Here is a 22370-nt window from a genome sequence, read left to right on the forward strand (position 1 = left end):
TGACAAATTGAAACTTTTATTTAAATTGTTCGCGTTAATATTTTATGAATTTTTTAAAATATAAATGCTTAGAATTAATTTTTTTTTTTTTTTGCATTTTAAAATTTTTTATATAATTGGTGAGCAATAATAATTTTAGAATATTCTTAGTTAATATTTTAAAATCACTTATTCAGTTTTTTATAAATATTATTATTATTAATTAATTATTATTATAATTTGTAAGTAATAATAATTAAAGAATATTTTTATATATTTAGTTAATATTTTTTTTAATAATTTATTCATTTTTTTACTAGAAGCCATTGTTATAATTATTCTTAAATGCATTTTAAATTCATTTCTATATAATTTGTTGGTAATAATAATTTGTAGAATATTTTTACAAGCTTCAAATTGCTTTAGCTTTAGGATAAGCTGTAAATTTCCTCGAAATTTGAGGGTTTTGCTCCTTGCACTAAACTATGATAAATAAAACGCACATATTTATTTTGTTTCCATATCAGCTTGTAAGCAATTTGCATATGCAAGTGGCCAAAGTTTAATCTAACGCTGAAAAACCGACTTTAGATTAGAGAGCGAGAGCGAAAGCGAGAGCAGGAGAAAAACCATAAATTCATTTAAGTCCGTTCTAATCCTGCCACACAGACCGACACATATTAAAATGCAGCAGGCAGCGGCAGCAGCCAAGCACTTGTGCATTAGTTTTTGGCCATTTTGGCTTAAGACCAGAGCCAAAAACCATACGCAGTAGTATTTGGCCTTTATGGCATGTTTCGGTGCTCGGTGCGTTGTAAATTTATTTATGACTTGTGCGTCTTAACGCCAATGGCAATGGCCGGGCATTCTTGATCATTGTCTTTTGGACGACAGAGTTTGCTTTGCAATAAAGACGCAAGATTATGTCATAAGCTGGACAACAAAGGAAAGATTTCTATTGCGTACGCATAAATCATGTAAATTACAGTTTGAGCAGCATAGAACAATATTTTGTTTGTTGTTTTATTAGCAATTGTTGCTTTTTTATGATTTGTTATTGTTTTTCTAGCTTTTGTTGGCTGCCTACCTTTTTTTTTTTTTTTTTTTTTTTTTTTTTTCTAGCCTTTTGTTGCTGCCTACTGGTGGTCTTCAATAAGTGACGCAAAATAATGCCTGCGCACTTTACTAAATCAAATGCGAATTTGTTTACTTTGAGATTGAGATACATTTTGCTTGAATGATGAGCTAATTATTGCATAAAATAATTGCTATTTTTGGCAAAGCGTAACAAAGCAAACAAATGCCAAAATTAAAAGCAAATTATTTTCCGTTTAACAAAAAGAAACAAATGCTGCAAATCAATTGGCAATGCAATTAATATTTAATGAAAGTTTAAAGCGTTGCAATAAAATTTTATACATGTAGGCAAAATATCAAAGGGCTGAAAGAAATATTTTTATTATTATTATGTTTATGAAAATATTAATATTTTTTACAGTACACGCGTGGCTAAAATATCAAAGAGCAGATTATTATGAAACATTAAAATTGTCAGCAGCAGTTTCTAAGAACAGCTGAAAAGATAAAAAGTGAAATAGCACTGGGCGCTTCCCGTCCCTGGCTCTCTCTCTCTCTTTATTATGCGCGCTCTCTTTGCTGCAGCTGCTCTTCCTCTTGTTCGCTCTATATAAATATGTTTCGGCAAGTGTGAAACATTTAGTTGCTGATAAAAGCATTTTTCGCTTTCTTGCTGAGCGCTGCTGTCTGCGCTCTTCGCTTGATCGCTCACACACTTAAGTGTCTGTCTGTGTGTGTGTCGAAATTCGAGGTTCGAGTTTTGGGATCGCTAGTCAAACTCACGCTGCGTTTAAGCAAACAGTCTTTGATTAGTGCGTCCGACGTGCAGTTCGCGGCCCCAGGCAACGGTAAAAATAAAATAAAATACAACAAATTGAATTACACACGCGCTTTTCCACTTGTTTAAATAAATATTTGTGCCTGCTTGAGCCAATAATATTTTAATTCATTAAACAAATTAAAGTAAATATTTGTTTAACTCATTAAACAAATTAATTAGTGTCAGCAGCAGCAGCAGTAAAAAAAGTGCAACAGCAAATTGCCGCTCACATTACAAAAAGCCGCATAAATTTCATGAGTTTACTTTAGTTTAATAAGTTGTTTGCACATATAAATAATTTTTCTGGTGTAAATTGATATATAAAAGCTCAGCGTGTTTGGCTTTATTTGTGTGCTAACTAAGTGGCTGACTTTAAACAGCTGATATTGATTTGGATTATAATAAACCGAGCGTACGACTATTTTTGGTGCCGCTGTTGCTGTAAGCAGCAAATTAAACTCAATAAAGTTCATTCGCCTATAAGTAAAATTCTAATCTTATCTGGGCAATCATAGAAAAGGAAATGCTTTCAGTTCAAGATTAAAAACACTTTTATTGTTTGACAATTTGAATTCCATTCGTCAACAAAGCGCTGAGCTGTGTGCAAATTGCTAAACGATCTTGATAGATAAGCAGTAGCATATATATTATTTAATATAAAATAGTGTGTATGACTTATCAAATTTATGACTAATCCAGTTTATAACGGATTAGTTGTGCCACTGTATATATTCATTTTGATAGGAATGCCAAAGAAATCGGACTCATGGTCAATAATATCCGCCGTAAATGGCCGCGACTGTCAAAAGATAATAATTGTTATTATATTTAAATAAATATGTTGTAAAGTGTAACGCACATTTCGCATTTTTTCATATCGGTAGCCCTGCTCGGCCTTGAGAAATGCATGCACTGCCTCATTAACTTCCGTATTGGGTTTAGAGTCAAAGTAATCGTCCATATCCCGGCAGCTGTAGTTGGCTGCTCCGCTTGTGCTGCGCGGCTGCTCGTTGTTTGATACATAGAATGTTTCGTTCTTTTTTTTGCTCTTCGATTTGCTTGGCGTACTGCTAAAATAATATTCCGTATTCTCGGAAGTATTATCTCTCTTACTCTTCTCCTTGCTCGATTCCTTTGCCGTCATAGCGCGTCTTTGTTGCTCCTGCTCGCGTCTTTGTCGCTGCTGCTCGCGTCTTTGTTGCTGCTGCTCGCGTCTTTGTTGCTCCTGATCGCGTCTTTGTGGCTGCGGCGGCGGCGGCGGCGGTGCGGGCGCAACTTGAGCGCAGTTATCCAATATTTCATTGCGTTCATGATCTATGCGTTGCTTGATGGCCTCCAGCATGGTCATCGGATCAATGGGCTCGGGCTTATCGGGCACAACGCCAGCGAATGCGATTTGAAACGCGTATTCGTTGAAATCGTCGTCGCCATTGAGTGTTGCCTGTATGACGCCAGGACAATAATGATCCTGCACCAGTTGATCAAAAAATAAAGCGCGAGTGCGTTGAATGAAGCGATCTTCAGCTGTCAAAGCAAAAATAGTAGTAGCAAAAAGTATGAATGAAATAGCATTAAAGAAAGAAATTAAGTAATAAATGTATAGAATTGCATACAGTAAAATAAAGGTAGTATTATTATATAAAAAAAATAATAATGGCTATAATAAAAGTTAGTAAAATGTAAGCAAAGCAAGTGAAATAGTAGTAGTAATTTAAAAAGGTAGGGAAAAAGGTAGTATATTTGTTGTAACAAGTTGAAAAGTACGAACTATGTTTAGTAGTGGCGTTTATATTAAAAATTAAAATAAGCATTAGTCTATTATGAAATAGTAGTAGCAATAATTAAAATGATTACCCGTATAAAGTAGTTAGTTTAAATAGTAGTAGTAGTAATAAGAATGACCATCAACAATAAGTAGTTATTCTAAATAGTAGTAGTAGTAGTAGTAATACAAAATTACCAGCAGCAAAGTGTAGTCAGTTTAAATAGTAGGAGGAGTAGTAATACAAAATGGCCATCAGCAATAAGTAGTTATTCTAAATAGTAGTGGTAATACAAAAGAGCAACAGCAAAGAGTAGTCAGCTTAAATAGTCGTAGATAATAGTAAAAAGTAGTAGCTTAAAAATGAGCAGCAGCGAAAAGTAGGCAGTGTAAATAGTAGTAGCAATAAAAATATGCATAATCAAAAAGTAGACAGTCAGGCAGTAGAAGTAGAAGTAGTAGTGACAAAAATGAACATTAGCAAAAAGTAGTCAATGCAAATAGTAGTAGTAAATCACTTACGCGTTAAAGTATCATTCTGATTGTCACATTCTGATGATGGTGGCTTCTTATTATACAAACTGGCAAAGCAGCTTTGTGTGTTATTGGATGTATCTAGTCTAGTGCCACAAGCGGGGGCGGGGGTATTTGCACCCATAGAGATGTTGCAGCATTGCGCTTGAGTTCGCTGCGTCGCATTCGAGCAATAGAGCGAGCTTTGATTCGAACGACAAGAGTTTGAAGCAGCAGGCGGTGGCATCATGGATTGGTCATGGTCAATGAATGTTGCTTGCTGCAACAAACAGTGGAAATGAGAATGAGAACATGCAACTGCTTTGTTTGCCACTCACACTAGCTGCATTCACCTTGGGGCAAGGCGCATAGTTAATTTCGGTTTGTGTCATGCAACACGAAGGCGCTGCCTTTGGCGCTTTGTATGCTGGCGCGCAACATGCTGAGGATTTGCTTGCTGCTTGTTGCGGCCGACTGCGCTGATAGCCTGGATCAATCATAGTGCTTCTAGCCGCAGGCTCCTTGGAAAGATAAAACTGTTATAAACAAATTTTTATTACTATTCAAACTTACAAAATCCTGCATAGTTTGATTTTTGCCAAACCAACTGATTTCAGGCCCTTGGCATTGTTGCTCTTGTTGTTGTTGTTGTTGCATGCGTTGCATATACGAACTTTGATTAGCATTGCTGCTGCCACATGGCTCATACTTTTGGTAGCCACTATTAGCAGCGTTACATTTTTAGTTTAAACCAAAGCTTACCTGCGCATAATTTTTTGTTTGCTCCGCTCGTGCTGCACGGCAGCAATTTGGCTTCTGTTGTGGCGCCTCGCGTATGTACAAAGGATTAAGCGGCGCGCCGCATGAACTATCCGCTGCTGTTTGTGTGCTATGCAGCGCTGGCGCCTAAACAAAATTGTTTATTTTTAAACATAAATAAATGTGCGTAAAACCTACAAAATCATCATAAGCGCTTTGATCGCAGCTTTGATTTATATTTGCTCGTCGCTGATTGCCAAAGTTAGTTTCCATTGCAAATCTCGAGCTTTTGCCTGCGCAAGCACTTTTTGTTTATTAAATAAATATATATGTATATTTATGTATATAAAGCATAAATTTAAGTAACTTACAGCGTTGCCTTTGCATGCTTTAGATTGTGGCTAAAAGAAATTAATGTAAATTTAGTTTGAGAAAACAAAAGAAATTCAAAACTTACAGGTCTCGAGGGCTGTAGTCCTATAATATTATGTGGATTGGGCTGCTGTGTGGGGCACTAAGAAAAATAAGCAATAAAGAAAATAAGCTTAAAATAAATATAAACAATTCTGCTACTTTAATTGTTGATGTGACCAACATTAATTGATCTATTTCGTGCCGATAAGACAAATATTTAAAGTGAATTTTGAAATAAAATAAAAGCAAAATTTTAGAACAATTATTGCAAGCAATGAAAGACATTACAATAGGCTTGGATTAGTGTTAGTTTTTAAATAAAATTTATGATTGTAAAGCTGAGGCTTCTGTGGAGAGGCAGCGGAATTCGTAGGTGAATTGTTTGCCTAACTGTTTAATAAATTAATATGCTAGTATACAAACGACTTGAGCTAAAATACATCTACGATTTCTATAATTAAACTTACAAAATTATCAATGCCTCTTTGGCAATCGCGTGTAGGTTTAGATGGTGCGCTCTTGGAGCGACAAGGCGCTGGCTGCTGTTGAGCCTGCTGTGGTTGCATATACTGCATCGTGCTCGCCCAGCAAGGTTGCTGCAATAATGAAAAATTAATTTGCTTATATTAACAAGTGCATTGGGACACACTTACGCCTTGTGCTGTCTTTGGCGGCGAGTGTCGATCGGTTGAGATTATGCATCGCTGTGTATCAGAGTCCGGTGAAGATGATGAGTGGGCTCGCTGCATCGTAGACGAATTGCAGGCGGTGCGGCTATTGCTGCTTTTTGCAACATTTGTGATCCGCGTGGCATTGGCGCGCGTTATGCCTACGCAACGATTGCAGGGCGGCAATCTCTGTGGGCTACACCGCTGCTGCTGTTGCTGCTGCTGCTGCTGAAAGCCAATTAAACGTGCTAGCGCGATGATCAGTTCATCGGGCAGCAGCACAGAGTTTCTAATCGGGCAGCAGCTCTTTATAGTTTGGCTTAGTCTGTGCACACTGTACTTACATGCAATCTATTGTTATTTTTTTTATGAATAACGCGTCAAGTAATCTAAACAAAATACAATAAAACCTAACAGTCTAAACTAGTGTAAGATTTCTTGTAATTTTGGTTGTGCCTTGTTCATGTAAAAAATGTGCTTAAAAAATTAGTAACATATTTATTAAAGATTTGGATTTTGTTAAAAGTAAAAAATTTGTTAGCTAGACATTCTAGAAACTAGAATCAAAGGCAACTTAAACAAGTGCATTAAAGTTGGGCGCAACCGACTTTTATATACGCTTTGACAAACAATATAAGTATTCAGTATTCGGTGAGAACATGTCAAAGGCTATGTTTAGTTTATTTAAAATTTCCGATTTTGTCAGTAGGCTGACATTTTTGTTTTTCATTTTTATTTGCTAGGGATGAGGCAGAAAAAAAATGTTTAGAAATATAATTTTTAAATATTTTTTAATTGCTTTATATTGTGTTATCCTTATTTTCGATTTGGGGCGAAGAAATAAAACAATAAAATAAGAGCAATTATTGGAGGGGCGAAGAAATAAAACAAAATAAAATAAAAGCAATATGTCCTGGGTATAATCACCTACATAGCAAATTTGGTTGATCTAGCTCTTATAGTCACTGAGTTTATGATGCTCATACAGACGGAGGAACGGACAGACGGATATGGCTGTATTGAATAAGTTTGTTTTGCTGATCAAGAATATATATACTTTATTGGTTCTGTTACGCCAGTTACATACGTTTGGCTAACTTGCTCATACCCTTTTCCTTTTTTTCCAAGTGTATACAAGTGATTTGCTCACTTTATAGCTCCAGATTAAATTGATTTCCACACTTGTGTTTACTTATATTTATTATTGAACTATTTTATATTAATTTTTGGCATATTGATATATTGATTAGAATATTTGCTGGTCAAGCGTCAATTGCTGCAATTGCAGTTCGACATAGTGCAAGTCCTTTGCTGTTTCCAGTTGATCAGTTGCTGCATTTGGACAGCCATCATGCCAGATAGTCAGTGGTGAGGTGGGGGCGGCGGCGGAGCCTTTCAATTTACAGTTCAGTTGTGCAGTGAGGTGTGCTAGAAATGTGGGCGTGGCATGGACATTTCGTGTGAAATCCAATTCATGCAGACTCGCCAACTGACTGACAATGAATTGTTGAACGGCACGTGCCACTTGCGGCCGCTGTGGCAGCCACTTGATGCTGCCATCGGCGGTGTCAAAGTGCAGCAATAGCTTGGAATGCCAGGCGAAGCGTTGCAGGCGCAGCAGCCCCAAGTGCCGCTGCAAGAGGCGCAACATACAAGCGTCGAACTGACATTGCAAGTTCTAATGCTACAATTTGACGAGGAGCTGCAGCAGCTTCTTGCTGCGCACTCAAAGCAGCCAGGCAGGCGGATATGGTGGCAGTGGCACTGGCTTTGTTGCAAAGGAAACACGTCAATTGTTGCAACTGTGGCAGTTGCGCAATTTCCTTGGCCGTAGCACATATCGCGCACGCTGGCAGTTGCAACACTTGCAGCATTTGGCCGTATTCCATGTTGGCCCATTCAGCGTTGCAGTTGCAACTTGCTGTCGTCGTCGTCGTCGCCGCCGGCAGCAGTTGAAACACAATCAAGCGAGGCAGCGCTGCCAAAAGCAGGCGCACATCTGCGGGCGACACGCCCACACAAACGCCCAGCTGCAGCTGCGTTAAGTTGCCGCAAATTTGCGCAATTAGAGGCAACACTTGTCTCTGACTTGACACAAAGCTCAAGCTACGCAGTCGTGTCAATTTGTCGCCGCCGCCTTGTGTGGCATGCAGCAGCCAGCGCATGACGGCCTTGCCCTGGCTCAAATTGTTGAGGCCACTTGTCAGCTGGCTCATGTAACCGAGCAATAGGCTTTGCTCATCCTCAGACAGCAGCTTTAATTGCGGCTCCAGCTGCCAGTCGAAGGCGCTGCTCGCATATTTGCGTTGCCAAATTTGCAGCACCAGCTGCTTGAGACGCGTCGCGTTGAGTTGCAGCAATGCAAACTGATCCTTAATTGACAGCTGAGCACATATCAAAAGCAGGCAATCGTCATTGAGCGTTGTCAGCGTTACTGTGAATGGAATGAGATGAATGCATTAAACGGAAGCGCTCATGGCTAAGTTTGGCTTGGGCTTGTGGCAAATAATTCGCTTACCGCGCCGCTTTCGCTGCATTGTTCTTGTCGCGATGACTCAGCACGGCGTACTGCGTGTCGCCGCTCGAACTCTCTCTCTGCGTAATGCACACCCTTGTTTTTGTTATTGTTTTGGAATCACTGTCAACTGTCCAGCTGATTGGCGCTCCCTGCAACGCGGCACAACAAAAAGCAACGCACAAGCAACTCCAATTACAACTTGTATATGCTGCAATCGCAGACGGGACGTAGCTGTGGCCCCAGCTGTGTGGATATCAACACCAGCACACACACACACACACACGACACAAGCATATTCAAAACTATTCCTTTAGTTTTCTGCTTAAAGTTGTGCGCGCACAGTGGTACAAATTTCATTTAGCAAGAATGCAAATATTTATTAAATATTTTTAAAGCTAATTCTAAAAACGCTGCAGCACTTAAAATTTGTTGTTATATAAATTAAGTTAATATGAAATAGTTGACCAGAATTCTTAACTGCGTAAGGCTTTAATTGGTTTTATTCGCTAGACTTGAGTAGCAATTCCATTTAAAATGCTCAGTGCATAAAAAATAATGCAGTCAACTGAAGATTGACAAAAAATAGAGTTAAATAGCTAACATTTGGTTTTGGATGAGGCATCGTAGTCTGAATACTTTCTATCTAGTTTCTATCTTAAAGATACGCTTGATTTTCACAGCTAAAATTTTGTAAAAAAATGGAATGTATTATTATTATTTATAATATTTTTTTATAGAAACTAGACTCGGATTATTGTCTAAAATTCTTATTTTTATAATATTTATTCATGATGTTGAATAATCTTGACTGTGATTTATATCTAAACTTAATTCAACCCCTATAATGTATAACTGTGAATTCAACACGCTTGTCCCACTGTGCCTGACTAAAACTCAGTTGGTGGTGGTCGTTGGTGTTATAAAAATAGCTGCAACCCTGCCAGGGCAGAACGTCCGCTTAAAGTGCGGTTGAGTGCGGGTTGAAAGAGAAAGAGAGAGAGAGCGGTTGAGAGTGAGGGAGTCAGCATGCTCTTTGCCATTCAGACCAGGCATAGCGCACACCACTGTGATTGCTTTTTATCGCCTCGGCAATGAAGATGCGTTTGGCTATTTTTAAAAACGCTTAACGCTCTGATAAATGCATGAAACACACACACACACAGAGGCTACAATATGAATTTATGTATGAGGCTCAAGGGCCTTGAAATTCAACATATGCTTATACATTTGTGTCTGTCAGTCATAAACTATAACGACAGAGAGAGAAAGAGAGAAAATCAAAATGCTATAGAAAAATACCAAAATTCGAAATTTATTGGACAAAATACGTTTTGTAGAAAAACAAAATTTAATAACAAAGTTAGGCAATCAGCAGACAATTGTATGGCGACTTGGCGTCCCTTTCGTAAGCTACAGTTGTGCCGTTAATATGCGACGCCAACGCGGCGGCGGTCTGAGCGGAGCTGCTGCTGGGGCACAAGAACAGCTGGAGGCAGCCAGCGAGAGATCACGTACTTGCAAATTTCTGCACATGCTATGGAATTTGGTGCTGTTCATGGTCATAAGCATGATGATCTGCGTCTTTATGTGGCTGATATATCTCAGCATTGAGTACTATGCATGCAATTCGGAATATCGCTTCGCCAAGATGCGCATACGTTTCATTGAGCGCGAGCGTCGTCGCCAATTGGGCGGACGCATGCCGCTGTCGCCGCTGGAGCACGAGGTTAATCAGCAGCTGATGGCAATGAAGCTGGTCGATGAGCAAGTGTGGAATATCTGGCGCGATTATCAGCCGCGTCCGCACTTTCTCTCCAAGTACCAAATCAACGAGACTCTCATGTACAATCTGCTGCGTGCGATGCCCAAGGGCGGATTGTTGCATGTCCATGATGCGGGCATGTTCAAAACTGATTTGCTTTGCAACCTGACGCTCTACAGCGATTTGTGGGCCTGCATTGGTCCCCAGGGCAGCTTCGAGGACTTTCGCTTCTCCAAAAGCCATCCGAAAATACCTCCGCAGGACGATTATTTCTGCAATTGGATGTTAATGCGCAACTTTCGCCTGCAGTCCGATGACAGCTATGAGAAGAAGCTGCATCAAAGTCTGTCGCTGGATGCGCACAGCTTTATGAATGCCTCACATTTGGCACAGCACATGAAGCGAGCTCATCGTTTGATTTATGGTTTAGTTACCTATCGCCCCATATGGCCGACATTCCTAATGAATATGCTGGAGGATTTCTATAACGATGGCGTCAATTATATTGAATTGCGCTCCTCATTGCCAGTTGTGAGTAGTGTTGAGCAGTTGTTTTTTTTTTTCTGCTGTTTTAGCTTCACTTTTACTCTAGCTGTATGATCTGGAGGGTTCGAACTTTACCATCTTGGATACGGCATTTAGTGTGGTAACAGCCACGAACATATTTCGTTCCAGTCATACGGATTTCATTGGCATGAAGCTGATTTATGCACCAGTGCGCCAATATAATGATTCCAAATTGAATATCTATTTAAGAAATGCGCAAATTTTGAAGGTATTTGTTGTTCAAAGTCTTTCGGTGATTTTCAAAAAGTGATTTTACTGTCTTAGGAATATTCTAAGGCAAAGCGAAGAAATCAAATCTTCGTTTATCTCTTATAAACTTTAGATATTTTCCAAGCAGTTTCGAGGCTTGGGACAAAAATATTCCAACCCAAAGAAAGAAATCCTTATTAGCTTCAACTTTGCGAGAAATCTTCGTTTTTCTCTATTCAAATTTAATTATGATTTTTAGTTTACATTCCAACCCAAATCTAATCACCGCTAGATACATTTTCAACAAAAGCAACTCTTACTACATTTCCCTTTTCATTAGGCGCATTTTCCGAACTTTGTGGTTGGCTTTGATTTGATTCATTTTGGCAACGAGTGCGATTTACCAGCGCTAAGCACCAACTTGCAACTGCTGCATATCAGCAAGGAAATTGACTTTTATTTCCATGCTGGCGAATCGCGCTGTGTGCATCGCACAGCGGCAACTGAGCCGGATGAAAATCTTATTGATGCGCTGCTGCTCGGCAGTAAGCGGATTGGAAACGCACTCAATTTGCCTTTGCATCCGGAGGTGCTGAAAGCGATGCGAAGACTCAATGTTGCCGCCGAAGTGTGCCCATTGTCCAATCATTATATGCAATATGTTAACGATATGCAACAACATCCAGCGGCGTATCTAATAGCCGCTGGTTATCCCATGGTCATAGGCTCGGACTATCCATATTTATGGAATGCTGCACCACTCACCGACGACTTCTATGTGGCATTTGTGGGAATTGCCAATAGTGGCGCCAATCTGCGTCTGCTCAAGCAGCTGGCCTTGAACTCCTTTTTGTATAGCTCACTGCACGGCGATGAGAAAGCTCATGCCATAGCCAAATGGCGTCGCAATTGGGATCAATGGATTGTGAGCTTTGTAAGCCAGGGATAAATGAATGATGATGAATTAACTGTAAAAGAAAAATAAGTTTGCAACAACTGTATAAGATGGCTATCTATATTATATATATAAAACCTGTGCTGTCTCTAAGCTTAGCATACGCGTTTCATTGTAACCAAGTATGATTTTTAATCTAATCGATGTTAGGGCTGCTTATAAATCAAAGTGCTGCTGGCTGATTAACAAACGATTATCGGCTTAGATACAGGAATAAGTTTTTGCTTGTTTTAGGAAGCGCGTGTTTAAATCAATGATAATAGGCTATAATCAAAGTGAATTTATAGTCATTACAGATAAGAGCGCGCACGAAATTCACGATCACCAAATTCCCGCTGTCTTTCCTCAGTCTAGTTACGCATATCAGACGCTGCGGTACACAAAATACGCAACAATGATTGGGAACTATAAATTTTTATTGGCTTTGTTGAGCTGCTGTCTGCTTGGACTGTCCGAGTCGAGCACACGTCATCAAGATGTTTCAATGGCTACACATTTTGTTAGCCTAGGCGGCAATAGTATTACGCATGTGGAATCTTTTCTGCCCAGAAGTCGTCCCAGCGCGGATACTTATAGAACTGTGCGCAATGCTTTCTTTCACTATGAGGAGTCGCGTGCCTTGGGCTATGATCTGGAGCTGAATTCACGTGAACTTAAAGCAAATGCTACGATAATGAAGATCAAGGTAGCGGAATATACAGAGGGCGAAGTTACTCCGCACTTATTTAAACCTTCCCAGCATATATTCGATGTGCTGGGTGCTATCAGCAAAGCGGAGTTGTTCAAATACCTGCAGCACATGCCCAAGGGCGCCGTTTTGCATGCCCACGATACCGCGCTGCTAAGCACTCAAGCTATTATAGAGCTTACCTATCGTGCCGATCTGTGGATGTGTCAATCATCTAGCGAGCATCTGAGTGCCATTGCCTTGCGTTTTGCCAAGAAGCAACCTGAGGCGCTCACCGAACCTGTAGCCTGCACCTGGAGCTTATTAACGGAAGTGCGAAATAAGGTTGGAGCTGCAGCAGTAGACGCACATCTAGAGGCGAACCTAACACTCTATCCGACCAAAAAGTTTGAGGATAACAATGCCGCTTGGTCTAGATTTATGGAAATCTTTGGTTTGTTGGATGGTCTGCTGATGTATGCGCCAGTTTGGGCTGATTACTACCACAAAGCCTTGGAGGAATTTCTAGCCGATGGTGTGCAGTACTTGGAATTCAGAAGCCTGCTGCCCATTGTAAGTAGCTTGCAGTTTTAAAAGCTTTAGCTTTACTCAATCTCCTAACCGCAGCTCTATGATATGGACAACACTGTTTATACACCGCTGGACACTGTGCGCATTTATGTGGAAACTTTGGCTAAATTCAAAGCAGCCAATCCGGACTTTATAGGCTCACGCATGATCTATGCGCCATTGCGTAATGTCAAACCCGAGGGCATTGAGGATTATATTAAAATACTTTTGCAAGTTAAAGTAAGTGTAGCTATCAAAATGTGCAAACTGCTTGCTAATTATTTGTCATGTTCGTAGCAAGCGTATCCCGAATTCGTCGCCGGCTTTGATTTGGTCGGTCAGGAGGAACTTGGACGTCCTCTGAGCGATTTTATTGATCAACTGCTGCAAATACCGCAAGACATTGATTTTTATTTCCATGCTGGTGAAACCAACTGGTTTGGTTCTTCGGTCGATGAAAACTTAATTGATGCGCTGCTGTTGGGCACCAAGCGCATTGGACATGGCTTTGGTCTGGTCAAGCATCCTGTCGTCTTGGACATGGTCAAGAAACTGAATGTTGCCATTGAAGTGAATCCAGTTTCCAATCAAGTGCTGCAGCTTGTTAGCGATTTTCGTAATCATCCTTGCTCGCATTACTTTGCCGATGGCTATCCCGTGGTCATCTCATCCGATGATCCCTCCTTCTGGAAGGCCTCACCGCTCACCCATGACTACTACATTGCCTTCTTGGGCATTGCCTCGCAGCATGCGGATCTGCGTTTGCTTAAGAAACTTGCACTCAACTCTATTCAGTACAGTTCACTGTCTGTCGATGAGAAATACGATGCGCTAAACAAATGGCAAAAGAAGTGGGATGCCTTCCTCGACTACGTCAATGATGAGAAGGGCAATGGCGCCGCCTCCCCCAGTCAAAAGCTCGATTGACTAGCACGGGTGGTGGCAGCATCACTGGCTGTGTTTTCTTTACTGAATACCGGCCTTTGGCGCTAGTCGGTTCAACTCTTCCACTCTCTACGCTAGAATGTCCTGTCGCTTATACTCAGCTCTGGCTTTCTTATATTTTGTGTATTTTGCAACGCACTTACAACAACCAACCAAACACCTTAGGCAATTATACCAATTTATACGAATTGCTTAGCTTTATTTTGTTTAGTTTTCTAAGTTAATTTAAGTTTTGGCTTTGCTTTCGACAAACACTAAGCTGGAGATTGTATTAACTATTGTGAATAAAGAACTTGGGTTTAGTCGAAGCGTATCAATTGTGTCTTATTTACAGAGAGGAAGAAAGAGAGAGCTATGAAATCAGTTCCTAAATAATAAGTTATTATGTCTGCGTGACTTTGCGCTAATTTATTGTATCCTAAGTTTGAAATATATAAATTACGTTTATTATTTGCTTATTGTTACTAAAATGTTTGTTGCGTATTTCACAATGATTGAAATTTAAGATAGTGCCTAAACTTCTTATCATTCAAGTACAATTCCACTTGAGATTGAACAAGAGTACTTGGGTATGAAAGATATAAGTGGGAAATTCCATATTAAAAATAAGTTTCAATTGCATATGCTCTTAACTACAATGTTTAGATAACTATTGTTATTAGTTTGTTGATATTTTTGTACTCAATCTTATTTAATGCCGCTTAAAATACTACATAGTTATAATTTAATAATAATATTTTAACTTCGGTGCTTAATGTATAAGGATAAATTATTATTTTTCATAGCAGAATGAGTCAGTTCTCAGTTAGTTCGGCTCTCTACTTACTTTTGGGAATTGCATAATATATTTTCATGAACCCTGTAAAGTTTATTAGTATGTAGTAGTTTAAGGTTAACAAAAAAAAACTGTAGCCATACATAAACTTCATTAGCTTTTAAGCATGTGAAATTATTGCATATAAAGTTTTCAACTGTTTGGTAGCTGCTAATGATATTTGAAATTCCAATTGGAATGTTTGTGGCAAGGCATGCCGCTTGGTCAGATGAGAGGACATAGCGGCGGCATTGCTGGCTGCTTAATGTTGAGTGCACACCAAAGTGGTCGATGTTTAATGAATATGCGCTGCTTACATACAAACCCCCCTCCCCTCGTGCCATTGCCACTCTTTGCTGCTGTTCCATGTTAATGGCTGCTGTATGAGCTTTATGTTTGTTCCTATTTAGTGTTTGCTGTGCAACTGTGGCTACGGTTCGATTTTGATTGGGTTCGCGTAATGAGGCGGCGCTTTTATGGCAGCAAACTGGGGTGGGGGGTGCCATGTCATGATATGTGTGCAGCAAATTCATCAATTTGTTGTCAGCCAATGCATTAAATGCAGTGTTAACAGCCAAGCAGGAGCATAAAACAAGTCACATACGGCTGCTGCCCCAACATAAATAACTGGCAAACGAGCAACATATTTTACCAATGTGCACATAAATTTAACAGTTTTCGGTTTCGGAGCAAGTTGTCAAAAAATTATTCGTAAATAAAAATTTATAAAAATTTGGTACGATGAGCATGGCATTCAATTGGCGACTGCGCTGCCAAACGCTGCGTTTTATGTCTAAAGAGCTGAGCAGCTACAAACATGCAAAGATATCGATGAGCAAAACCTTGAGAAATACCACACCCGAAGCTTATTGCACCTTGCGTGAGGTGTTGGTGAAACAGGATCGAGCACAGGCTTTTGGCTACAATGTGCAGTTGAATGAAAAGGAAACTGCAGCCAATGAAGTGATAATGAAGCAGAAGCTTAGAGAGCTCGAGAAAGGTTTTCTTGATCCCGCAAAGTTTGCGCCAGGTCATCATATCTTTGAGGTATTGAAAGAGGTGGAAAAATCCAAACTTTTTGCCATGTTGAAGACCATGCCCAAGGGTGGCATATTGCATGCCCATGATACAGCGCTCTGCAGCACAGAGTTTCTCATCAGGCTGACCTATCGCCCGGACTTGTGGATATGCACCACAGACGATGGTTGCAAGGCCATTGCGTTTCGCTTTTCCAAAGAGCAGCCGACTATGAAAGCCCTGTCCGATTGTAATTGGGAGCCCATGTGCGAGTTTAGGCAGCGTCGTGGCGAGGAAAATGTTACCAAGTATCTCTATCGTCGCTTCAGCATGTATCCCTATGCCAGCTTTGCTTCCAATAACGAAGCTTGGAATCATTTTATGGGCATTTTTATGCTGCTCGATGGGCTGCTTATGCATGCGCCTGTCTGGGCAGATTATTATTATAATGCCCTGCAAGAGCTCAAAGCAGATGGTGTACAGTATTTGGAATTACGTTCATTGCTGCCAGATCTTTATTGCATTGATGGTCAGCAGTTGAAAATTAACGACACCTTGGCCATATATAAAACACAGACTGATGCGTTTCTGCAGCAGAATCCAGACTTTATAGGTGCCAAGCTGATATATGCGCCACTGCGTGGTGTCGAGCCTCAAGTAGTGGAGGAATATGTGCAAAAGTGCACGGCGTTAAAGGTGAGAAGAAAGAGTAATTGAGAGGAAATGAGTAAGAGCAAAAAATTATAAATATTTTATGCTGGGGTTACAAGAATTTCAAATCACACCCTTCAAAACACTCAAAACAAGCTTTGAGTTTACCGATTCTTCTAACCCTAAGCAGCTTCTTGTTGTCGAACAACATAATATCCAGCCTAATTAACCTCTCAGTTGCTCGCTAACTACGATTAGTTTTTGGAGATTTCAGTGGCACCTCTAATAATTTGAAATCTCTTCTTATCAAGTATATATCCTAGTCGTGCTTTATTTAATTGTATAACGCAATCCACAGCAAGAATTTGGTGACTTTCTCGTAGGTTTCGATCTGGTGGGTCAAGAGGAACTGGGACGTCCCTTAATAGATTTCATAGAACCCTTGCTCAAAATGCCCGAAGACATAAATTTCTATTTCCATGCTGGCGAAACCAACTGGTTTGGCACTTCCATCGATGAGAATCTTATAGATGCCATTTTGCTGGGCACCAAGCGCATTGGTCATGGCTTTGCCTTGGTTAAACATCCATTTGCCATGGAGCTATGCAAGAGTCTCAACATTGCAGTTGAAGTGTGTCCCGTTTCGAATCAAGTGTTGCAATTAGGCAGAGACTATCGTAATCATCCAGCGGCTACGCTTATAGCGCAGAGTGTGCCCATTGTTATATCCTCAGATGATCCTTCGTTCTGGCGTGCGTCGCCACTTACGCATGATTTTTACTTTGCCTTTCTGGGCATAGCGCCAGCTAGAGCGAATCTAAAGTTTCTCAAACTGCTAGCGCTGAACTCTATTAGCTACAGTGGTCTCTCGCCTGAAGAAAAGTCAGTTGCCATGCAGAAATGGCAAGCACAGTGGGATAAATGGATGATAATAAGTACAGCAGTAGTTTATATTGTATTATTATTTATAAGTGCCATAGTTTAAATAAAAATACATTTCTGTTTATAATTTTTATTTCTTGATTTTATTCTCAGCTAATTTTTGGTTTTTTGTTTTGTGTTTCCAACTTACATTGATACAATTGATATGGGTTATGAGTATGCACAAGCTTTTGGTGTTTTCAAATACATTTTGTTGTTATATTTTAAATACTTGTAAAATTATAGCACATTTTTTATGATATTTTTTGTTTGGGATATGTTTTAAGCCATTTAACTGTTACACATATATATGCCTGTTTTTTTTAATATATTTTTAATTTTTTGCAAGCTGAGTCCTTTCAAAAAACACTTAACACAAGCATAGTTAATAGAAGCGAGTATATGTATATATATTTTATATAAACATACAGACAATGGGTCTATTTGATATTTTTTAAATACAATTTTATTTCGTTTTTTATTCAAATATGTTTTTTACATTCATAAAGTATGAAATGAAATATTGTTTTTGATTAAATCTGAGCTATTCAGCTGGAATATCAAATTGAATCAAAGCTATTTTTTAACTATCCAAAATGCTAAAGCTTAAAAAAACTAAGTAAATTAAATTTAGCTTGAAATCTAGTTATAATTTTTGTTCACATGTTCAGCTCTATTTTTATTTTGAAAAGCATTTTTAGTTATTTTTTTTGTATTAATATTCAAACTGTTTTTAACTGTATATGTGCTCGCAAAAATACTTTGAATCTGCGTTTTTTTTTTTTTTTGTATTTTTTTTGAAAGAAAGTTTACAAAATACAGAATACGTTTCCATATAATTTTATAGCCCAGTGTATACCAAGAGTTCGTTTGCCTAATGCTCGCTTCAAATCCCATGAATTGTTTTTAAATTTAAAAGCTTACTTAATGTTACCCGCTCGCCTAGGCAAGCCCCAATTTTGATCCAGCTTCTCTTCTTATTTTTTTTTTTAAACAATCAGAAGTGTTTATTTATATACAAACCTTAAAAACTAATGCATAGTTTTCTTTCTCAATTGACGCTATGTGCGTTGCCATCGTTGTTGTTGTTGTTGTTGTTGTTGTTGCTGTTGTTGTTGTTGTCTGATCTCATCTACACTCAAAGGATAGGGTATTATATCAGGTTGTTGTTCTGGCGATGAATTGTTGTCATCATTGCTAATTGCTGGCTTATTATCATCAATAATTTTGCCAGACTCTGCTTGCTGATAATATTCTTGTTGCTGTTGTTGTTTCTTTTGTTGTTTTTTGTAATGCTTTTTGTTGTAATTATGTTTGTTGTAAACATGTTTGCCGTCATCCGTGCTGTCCGCGCTGCAATACTGCAAAATTTATAAAACACATTTTTCATGCATATTTTGATTAAATAAATTTTACAAAAATTAATTATTCATGTGGCGCACATAATGTTAGAAATTGAAAGGCTATGGCGTAATTATTTTTACGCTTAATTGCTTTAAATTGCACTCAACTGCACACACACAAAATAATAAAAATTATAAATGAAATAAAAATAGATAAGATTGCAACACATAAACAAAAGGCCCCCAAGCTTTGACTGAGATAACAATAACCATAAAGAAATAACTTTTATATCAATTGTTGCTCAGCTTGTGTTTTAAACTTTAACGTGGCCTGATTAACGCCCCAACCGCTGCGAAAGTAAAATTTATATTTTTACTCTACGATAAGTTGTGGGCCAAAGGCGATAAGATAATCACCCACCCTTGATGGCTTAGTAAATTATGCTATTAGTTTTAATTTGTTAGTCGTGCGAAACTTTCAAGGGCTCGCTGCCATTGAAAAGTCGCTTATCTGCTGTTAGTACAACACAAAAATCAATAACAAAATGTTCACAAGTCAATTATAAATTGTTGCTTTTGTTTATAAATAGCATGGAGAGCAGACCTAAGCGGGTTTTTAGTATGCAGCGCATGTTTAGCCCAGCGTCAGTTTGAAAATTTTAATTTTCCCAATTTAACCTTGAACTTTGTTTATACAAATTCACAATAATCTAATTATAAACACATACATATGAATATATATTGATAGCAATTGCAGTAGCTGCAATTATAATAGCTAAACGATTGTAGTGCAAACTGAACTTAGGAATACCCTAGAAAGTAAAATTTATGCAGAGTTATAAGCGAATAAGTTTGCTTAAGTATTGTAGACTGACTATATTTATTAATAATTTTATTTTAAATTTAATGACAATCAAATTAAAGTTAAAGAGTCATTGAAAAATCAATTACGAAAATATGAATACAAATTTTCACAAAATTTACTTATTTACTTCTAAGAAAATAAAGCAAATTTTCTTTGGCTTAAATATTTGTTCATGCCAATTGTTTTAATTTATTTTTATTCAACTATCATTCATTAAATTTATTTGTATTAATTTTTATTCAAATAAATCGAAACGTGACTAAAAGTTGAAAAGTCTTTAGAGTGCAAAAATATGCCTCTGAATATTTTAAATATTCTACTACCTAAAATATTTGTTTTTATAGCGTAATTGAAATTATCTAATTATATACTAGTTAAAGCAATAAACGACACTCTATGCCTACACTACGCTCTATAATTAATAAACAAGTTAGAAGCTCAGCGTATACTTAGAATAGAAATTAAAATAGTTGAATGTAGTTCAAGGTGAATAAACTTGAACTCAGTGTAGCAGTTGAAGGTAACAAGTGTTTGTTAGCCAAAGAAAGCGTTAAATGCATTAAAAATATAGAAAAATATAAACAAACCAAGTTGAGCTTAGCTGAGCTTATAAAACTGAGCTTAGATTAAACTAAACAGTTTAGTTGCGCTTTGTTTGCGCAGCGTGCAAGTTCTCGAAGCTCTGTCGCGAAATGAGTGCCACGCCCACAAAGCAAACAGCGCGCATTGTTATCATAGGCGCGGGCGCTGCGGGAATTGCGGCGGCAACGCGTTTGCTTGCGCAAGGTTTCAAGCAAGTTTGCATATTGGAGGCGGAGAATCGCATAGGCGGACGCATTAATACAGTTGCATTTGGTGATAGTGTCGTCGACAAGGGCGCACAGTGGTGCCATGGCGAGGAGGGAAATGTGGTGTACGAGCTGGTGAAGCAGACAAAGCTGCTGGACAGAACGGGCGATGTGTTGAAAGCGGTGAAATTTGTGCGTTCGAATAGGCAAATACTGGAAGATGAAGTCGCCTATGTGCTGGGCTCAGCCATAGAGAGCGCTTGGCCTACAGGGCCAGAGGAAACAAACGGCTCGCTGGGTGATCATGTGAGTGTTAACTATTGGCGTGGGCTGGAGCAAGCGCCGCCTGTGGATCGGGAAATAGCCACTGAGCTGCTGGAGTCCATGAAGAAGCTGCGCTGCTCCTACACAGCCTCCGATCATTTGTTTATGGTGTCCAAGCGTGCGCACTTGGAGTTTCATAACTGTCCAGGCGAGTTTATGTGGAACTGGCAGGACAAAGGCTACAGGACAATACTCAAAACGCTAATGCAGGCAAAGCTTAGCGAGCCTGAGCACTTGGGTGTGCTGCAGGACAAAATACAGTTAGCTAAACCCTTAGCGGAGATTGATTATACGCAGCCTAAGCTTGTCAAGCTGCGCTGCTGGAATGGTGAACTCATTACCGCTGACCATGTCATCTGCACGGTGTCCTTGGGCGTCTTGAAGGCGCAACACGAACAACTTTTCAAGCCTGCGCTGCCCGCAGCCAAAGTGCGCGCCATTAAGGGCTTACATTTGGGCACAGTTAACAAATTTTTCTTGGAGTACGAGTCACAGCCCTTGCCAGACGATTGGGTAGGCGCCAATTTTCTATGGCTAACCGAAGATTTGGCTGAGCTGCGTGGCAGCGAACGCTTTTGGCTTGAGAGCGTGTTTGGTTTTCATCGCGTGCTGCATCAGCCACGCCTACTGCAAGCTTGGATTATAGGCGAACATGCGCGCCATATGGAAACACTCAGCGAGCAAGAAGTGCTCGATGGCTTGCAGTGGCTATTCCGCAAATTCTTGCCATTCAACATGCCACAGCCGCAGGCATTTATACGCACACAATGGCACTCGAATCCCAATTTTCGTGGCAGCTACAGCTCCCGCACCAACTACACCGACGAGCTGCGCACAGGTCCGTGGGACTTGGAGACACCGCTGCTGGACGAGGCGGGCAGGCCGCGTGTGCAATTCGCTGGCGAGGCCACCAACAAGCACCACCACTCATCTGTGCATGGCGCCATTGAAACCGGTTGGCGTGAGGCGGATCGCTTGAATCAATATTATAATGCCCGCAATGCTCAATGAGAAAGCGTGGCCAGCTATACAAAATTAATATGCTGTCAGCTTAATTATAATTTGTATTTGCTTAAAGCAGCGTTTTGGCTCTTAGCAGCTAATAAAATTCACTAAAAATAGTTTGCTTGTGTTTCGCTTTGCTTTTGTTTTACAGCAGACTTGAGGGTTATCGTCGCTTTATATAGAGTGTTTGATAATCTTGCGTGCTTTATAGCCCAAGACATGTTGATATCTAATCAAACAATTGCAGCCACGCGTTGCAGCTTTCTGTCTTAAGTATTAGTGATTAAGTAATAAATTTAAAAAATTGCATAAGCAGATTTAATGGCGAATATATAAACTGCCAATGCCAGTAGAACAACTTTTAAGTTTATAGCTTTATTTATTAAATTTCTAAAGCAAAAGTGTTTGAAAACTTTCTCCACTGCATTAACTACTTGGCATAAAATATTAAAATTGATTTTCAATAATTTATAATCA

General features: G+C 39.2%; 7 protein-coding genes across 10 annotated transcripts in view; 4 read left to right on the forward strand and 3 right to left on the reverse strand.

The window, feature by feature from the left end:
* The first annotated feature begins 1828 nt into the window (after nt 1-1828).
* Nucleotides 1829-14472, forward strand: LOC108600497 (adenosine deaminase 2). Of its 3 annotated transcripts, none has more exons than XM_017988132.2 (4): nt 1829-1904; nt 12271-13223; nt 13278-13460; nt 13518-14472. In XM_017988132.2, exons 2-4 carry the CDS (start codon nt 12378-12380, stop codon nt 14145-14147), a joined length of 1659 nt encoding a protein of 552 aa, XP_017843621.2. In that variant the 5' UTR covers nt 1829-1904; nt 12271-12377; the 3' UTR covers nt 14148-14472. The 3 variants fall into 3 exon arrangements, with proteins under 3 accessions (XP_017843621.2, XP_033149363.1, XP_017843620.2); XM_033293472.1 differs by having other exon boundaries at nt 1870-1904; nt 12333-13223; XM_017988131.2 differs by lacking the exon at nt 1829-1904 and having other exon boundaries at nt 12170-13223.
* On the reverse strand, nt 2410-5208 carry LOC108600496 (myb-like protein AA). Its single transcript, XM_033293473.1, has 7 exons — nt 5109-5208; nt 4914-5057; nt 4725-4859; nt 4490-4672; nt 4161-4431; nt 2736-3400; nt 2410-2675 (listed from the first exon to the last, which is right to left on the reverse strand). Exons 1-7 carry the CDS (start codon nt 5181-5183, stop codon nt 2577-2579), a joined length of 1572 nt encoding a protein of 523 aa, XP_033149364.1. The 5' UTR covers nt 5184-5208; the 3' UTR covers nt 2410-2576.
* Nucleotides 7239-8529, reverse strand: LOC108597918. Its single transcript, XM_017984535.2, is given in 3 exon segments — nt 7239-7670; nt 7672-8426; nt 8511-8529. Coding segments are annotated over 3 exon segments (1206 nt in total).
* LOC108600893 (adenosine deaminase 2) lies at nt 9901-12071 on the forward strand. Its single transcript, XM_017988713.2, has 3 exons — nt 9901-10803; nt 10865-11047; nt 11369-12071. Exons 1-3 carry the CDS (start codon nt 9940-9942, stop codon nt 11975-11977), a joined length of 1656 nt encoding a protein of 551 aa, XP_017844202.2. The 5' UTR covers nt 9901-9939; the 3' UTR covers nt 11978-12071.
* A 1187-nt stretch (nt 14473-15659) lies between the features above and the next one.
* Nucleotides 15660-17633, forward strand: LOC108598837 (adenosine deaminase 2). The gene is made up of 2 exons (XM_017985590.2): nt 15660-16692; nt 17006-17633. The coding sequence occupies exons 1-2, from the start codon at nt 15721-15723 to the stop codon at nt 17630-17632; spliced, it is 1599 nt and encodes a 532-aa protein (XP_017841079.2). The 5' UTR covers nt 15660-15720; the 3' UTR covers nt 17633.
* Nucleotides 17634-18324: 691 nt separating this feature from the next.
* Nucleotides 18325-22370, reverse strand: part of LOC108597916 (putative mediator of RNA polymerase II transcription subunit 26) — a 48871-nt gene continuing 44825 nt past the window's right edge. For both annotated transcript variants that reach the window (XM_033293398.1, XM_033293399.1), the window contains exon 10: nt 18325-18929. In XM_033293398.1, the coding sequence (XP_033149289.1) occupies nt 18630-18929 (300 nt within the window). In that variant the 3' untranslated portion in view covers nt 18325-18629. The remainder of the gene's footprint in view (nt 18930-22370) is intronic.
* Nucleotides 20427-22004, forward strand: LOC108598786 (spermine oxidase). Its single transcript, XM_017985529.2, has one exon. The coding sequence runs from the start codon at nt 20469-20471 to the stop codon at nt 21897-21899; it is 1431 nt and encodes a 476-aa protein (XP_017841018.2). The 5' UTR covers nt 20427-20468; the 3' UTR covers nt 21900-22004.

The sequence above is a fragment of the Drosophila busckii genome, chromosome 3L, assembly GCF_011750605.1.
Source record: "Drosophila busckii strain San Diego stock center, stock number 13000-0081.31 chromosome 3L, ASM1175060v1, whole genome shotgun sequence".
Lineage (NCBI taxonomy): Eukaryota > Metazoa > Arthropoda > Insecta > Diptera > Drosophilidae > Drosophila > Drosophila busckii.

Bases quoted from the DNA above. Each gene is read 5' to 3' on its own strand.
- LOC108600497 (XM_017988131.2), top strand. From the start codon at position 12,237: ATGATAATAGGCTATAATCAAAGTGAATTTATAGTCATTACAGATAAG. The intron at 13,224-13,277 runs GTAAGTAGCTTG...TCCTAACCGCAG, and splicing joins TCAGAAGCCTGCTGCCCATT to CTCTATGATATGGACAACAC. The intron at 13,461-13,517 runs GTAAGTGTAGCT...TCATGTTCGTAG, and splicing joins AAATACTTTTGCAAGTTAAA to CAAGCGTATCCCGAATTCGT.
- LOC108600496 (XM_033293473.1), bottom strand. From the start codon at position 5,183: ATGGAAACTAACTTTGGCAATCAGCGACGAGCAAATATAAATCAAAGC. The intron at 5,058-5,108 runs GTAGGTTTTACG...AATTTTGTTTAG, and splicing joins AAAGCGCTTATGATGATTTT to GCGCCAGCGCTGCATAGCAC. The intron at 3,401-4,160 runs GTAAGTGATTTA...TTGCTTTGACAG, and splicing joins TCAGAATGATACTTTAACGC to CTGAAGATCGCTTCATTCAA.
- LOC108600893 (XM_017988713.2), top strand. From the start codon at position 9,940: ATGCGACGCCAACGCGGCGGCGGTCTGAGCGGAGCTGCTGCTGGGGCA. The intron at 10,804-10,864 runs GTGAGTAGTGTT...CTTTTACTCTAG, and splicing joins TGCGCTCCTCATTGCCAGTT to CTGTATGATCTGGAGGGTTC. The intron at 11,048-11,368 runs GTATTTGTTGTT...CCTTTTCATTAG, and splicing joins GAAATGCGCAAATTTTGAAG to GCGCATTTTCCGAACTTTGT.
- LOC108598786 (XM_017985529.2), top strand. From the start codon at position 20,469: ATGAGTGCCACGCCCACAAAGCAAACAGCGCGCATTGTTATCATAGGC.
- LOC108598837 (XM_017985590.2), top strand. From the start codon at position 15,721: ATGAGCATGGCATTCAATTGGCGACTGCGCTGCCAAACGCTGCGTTTT. The intron at 16,693-17,005 runs GTGAGAAGAAAG...CGCAATCCACAG, and splicing joins AAAAGTGCACGGCGTTAAAG to CAAGAATTTGGTGACTTTCT.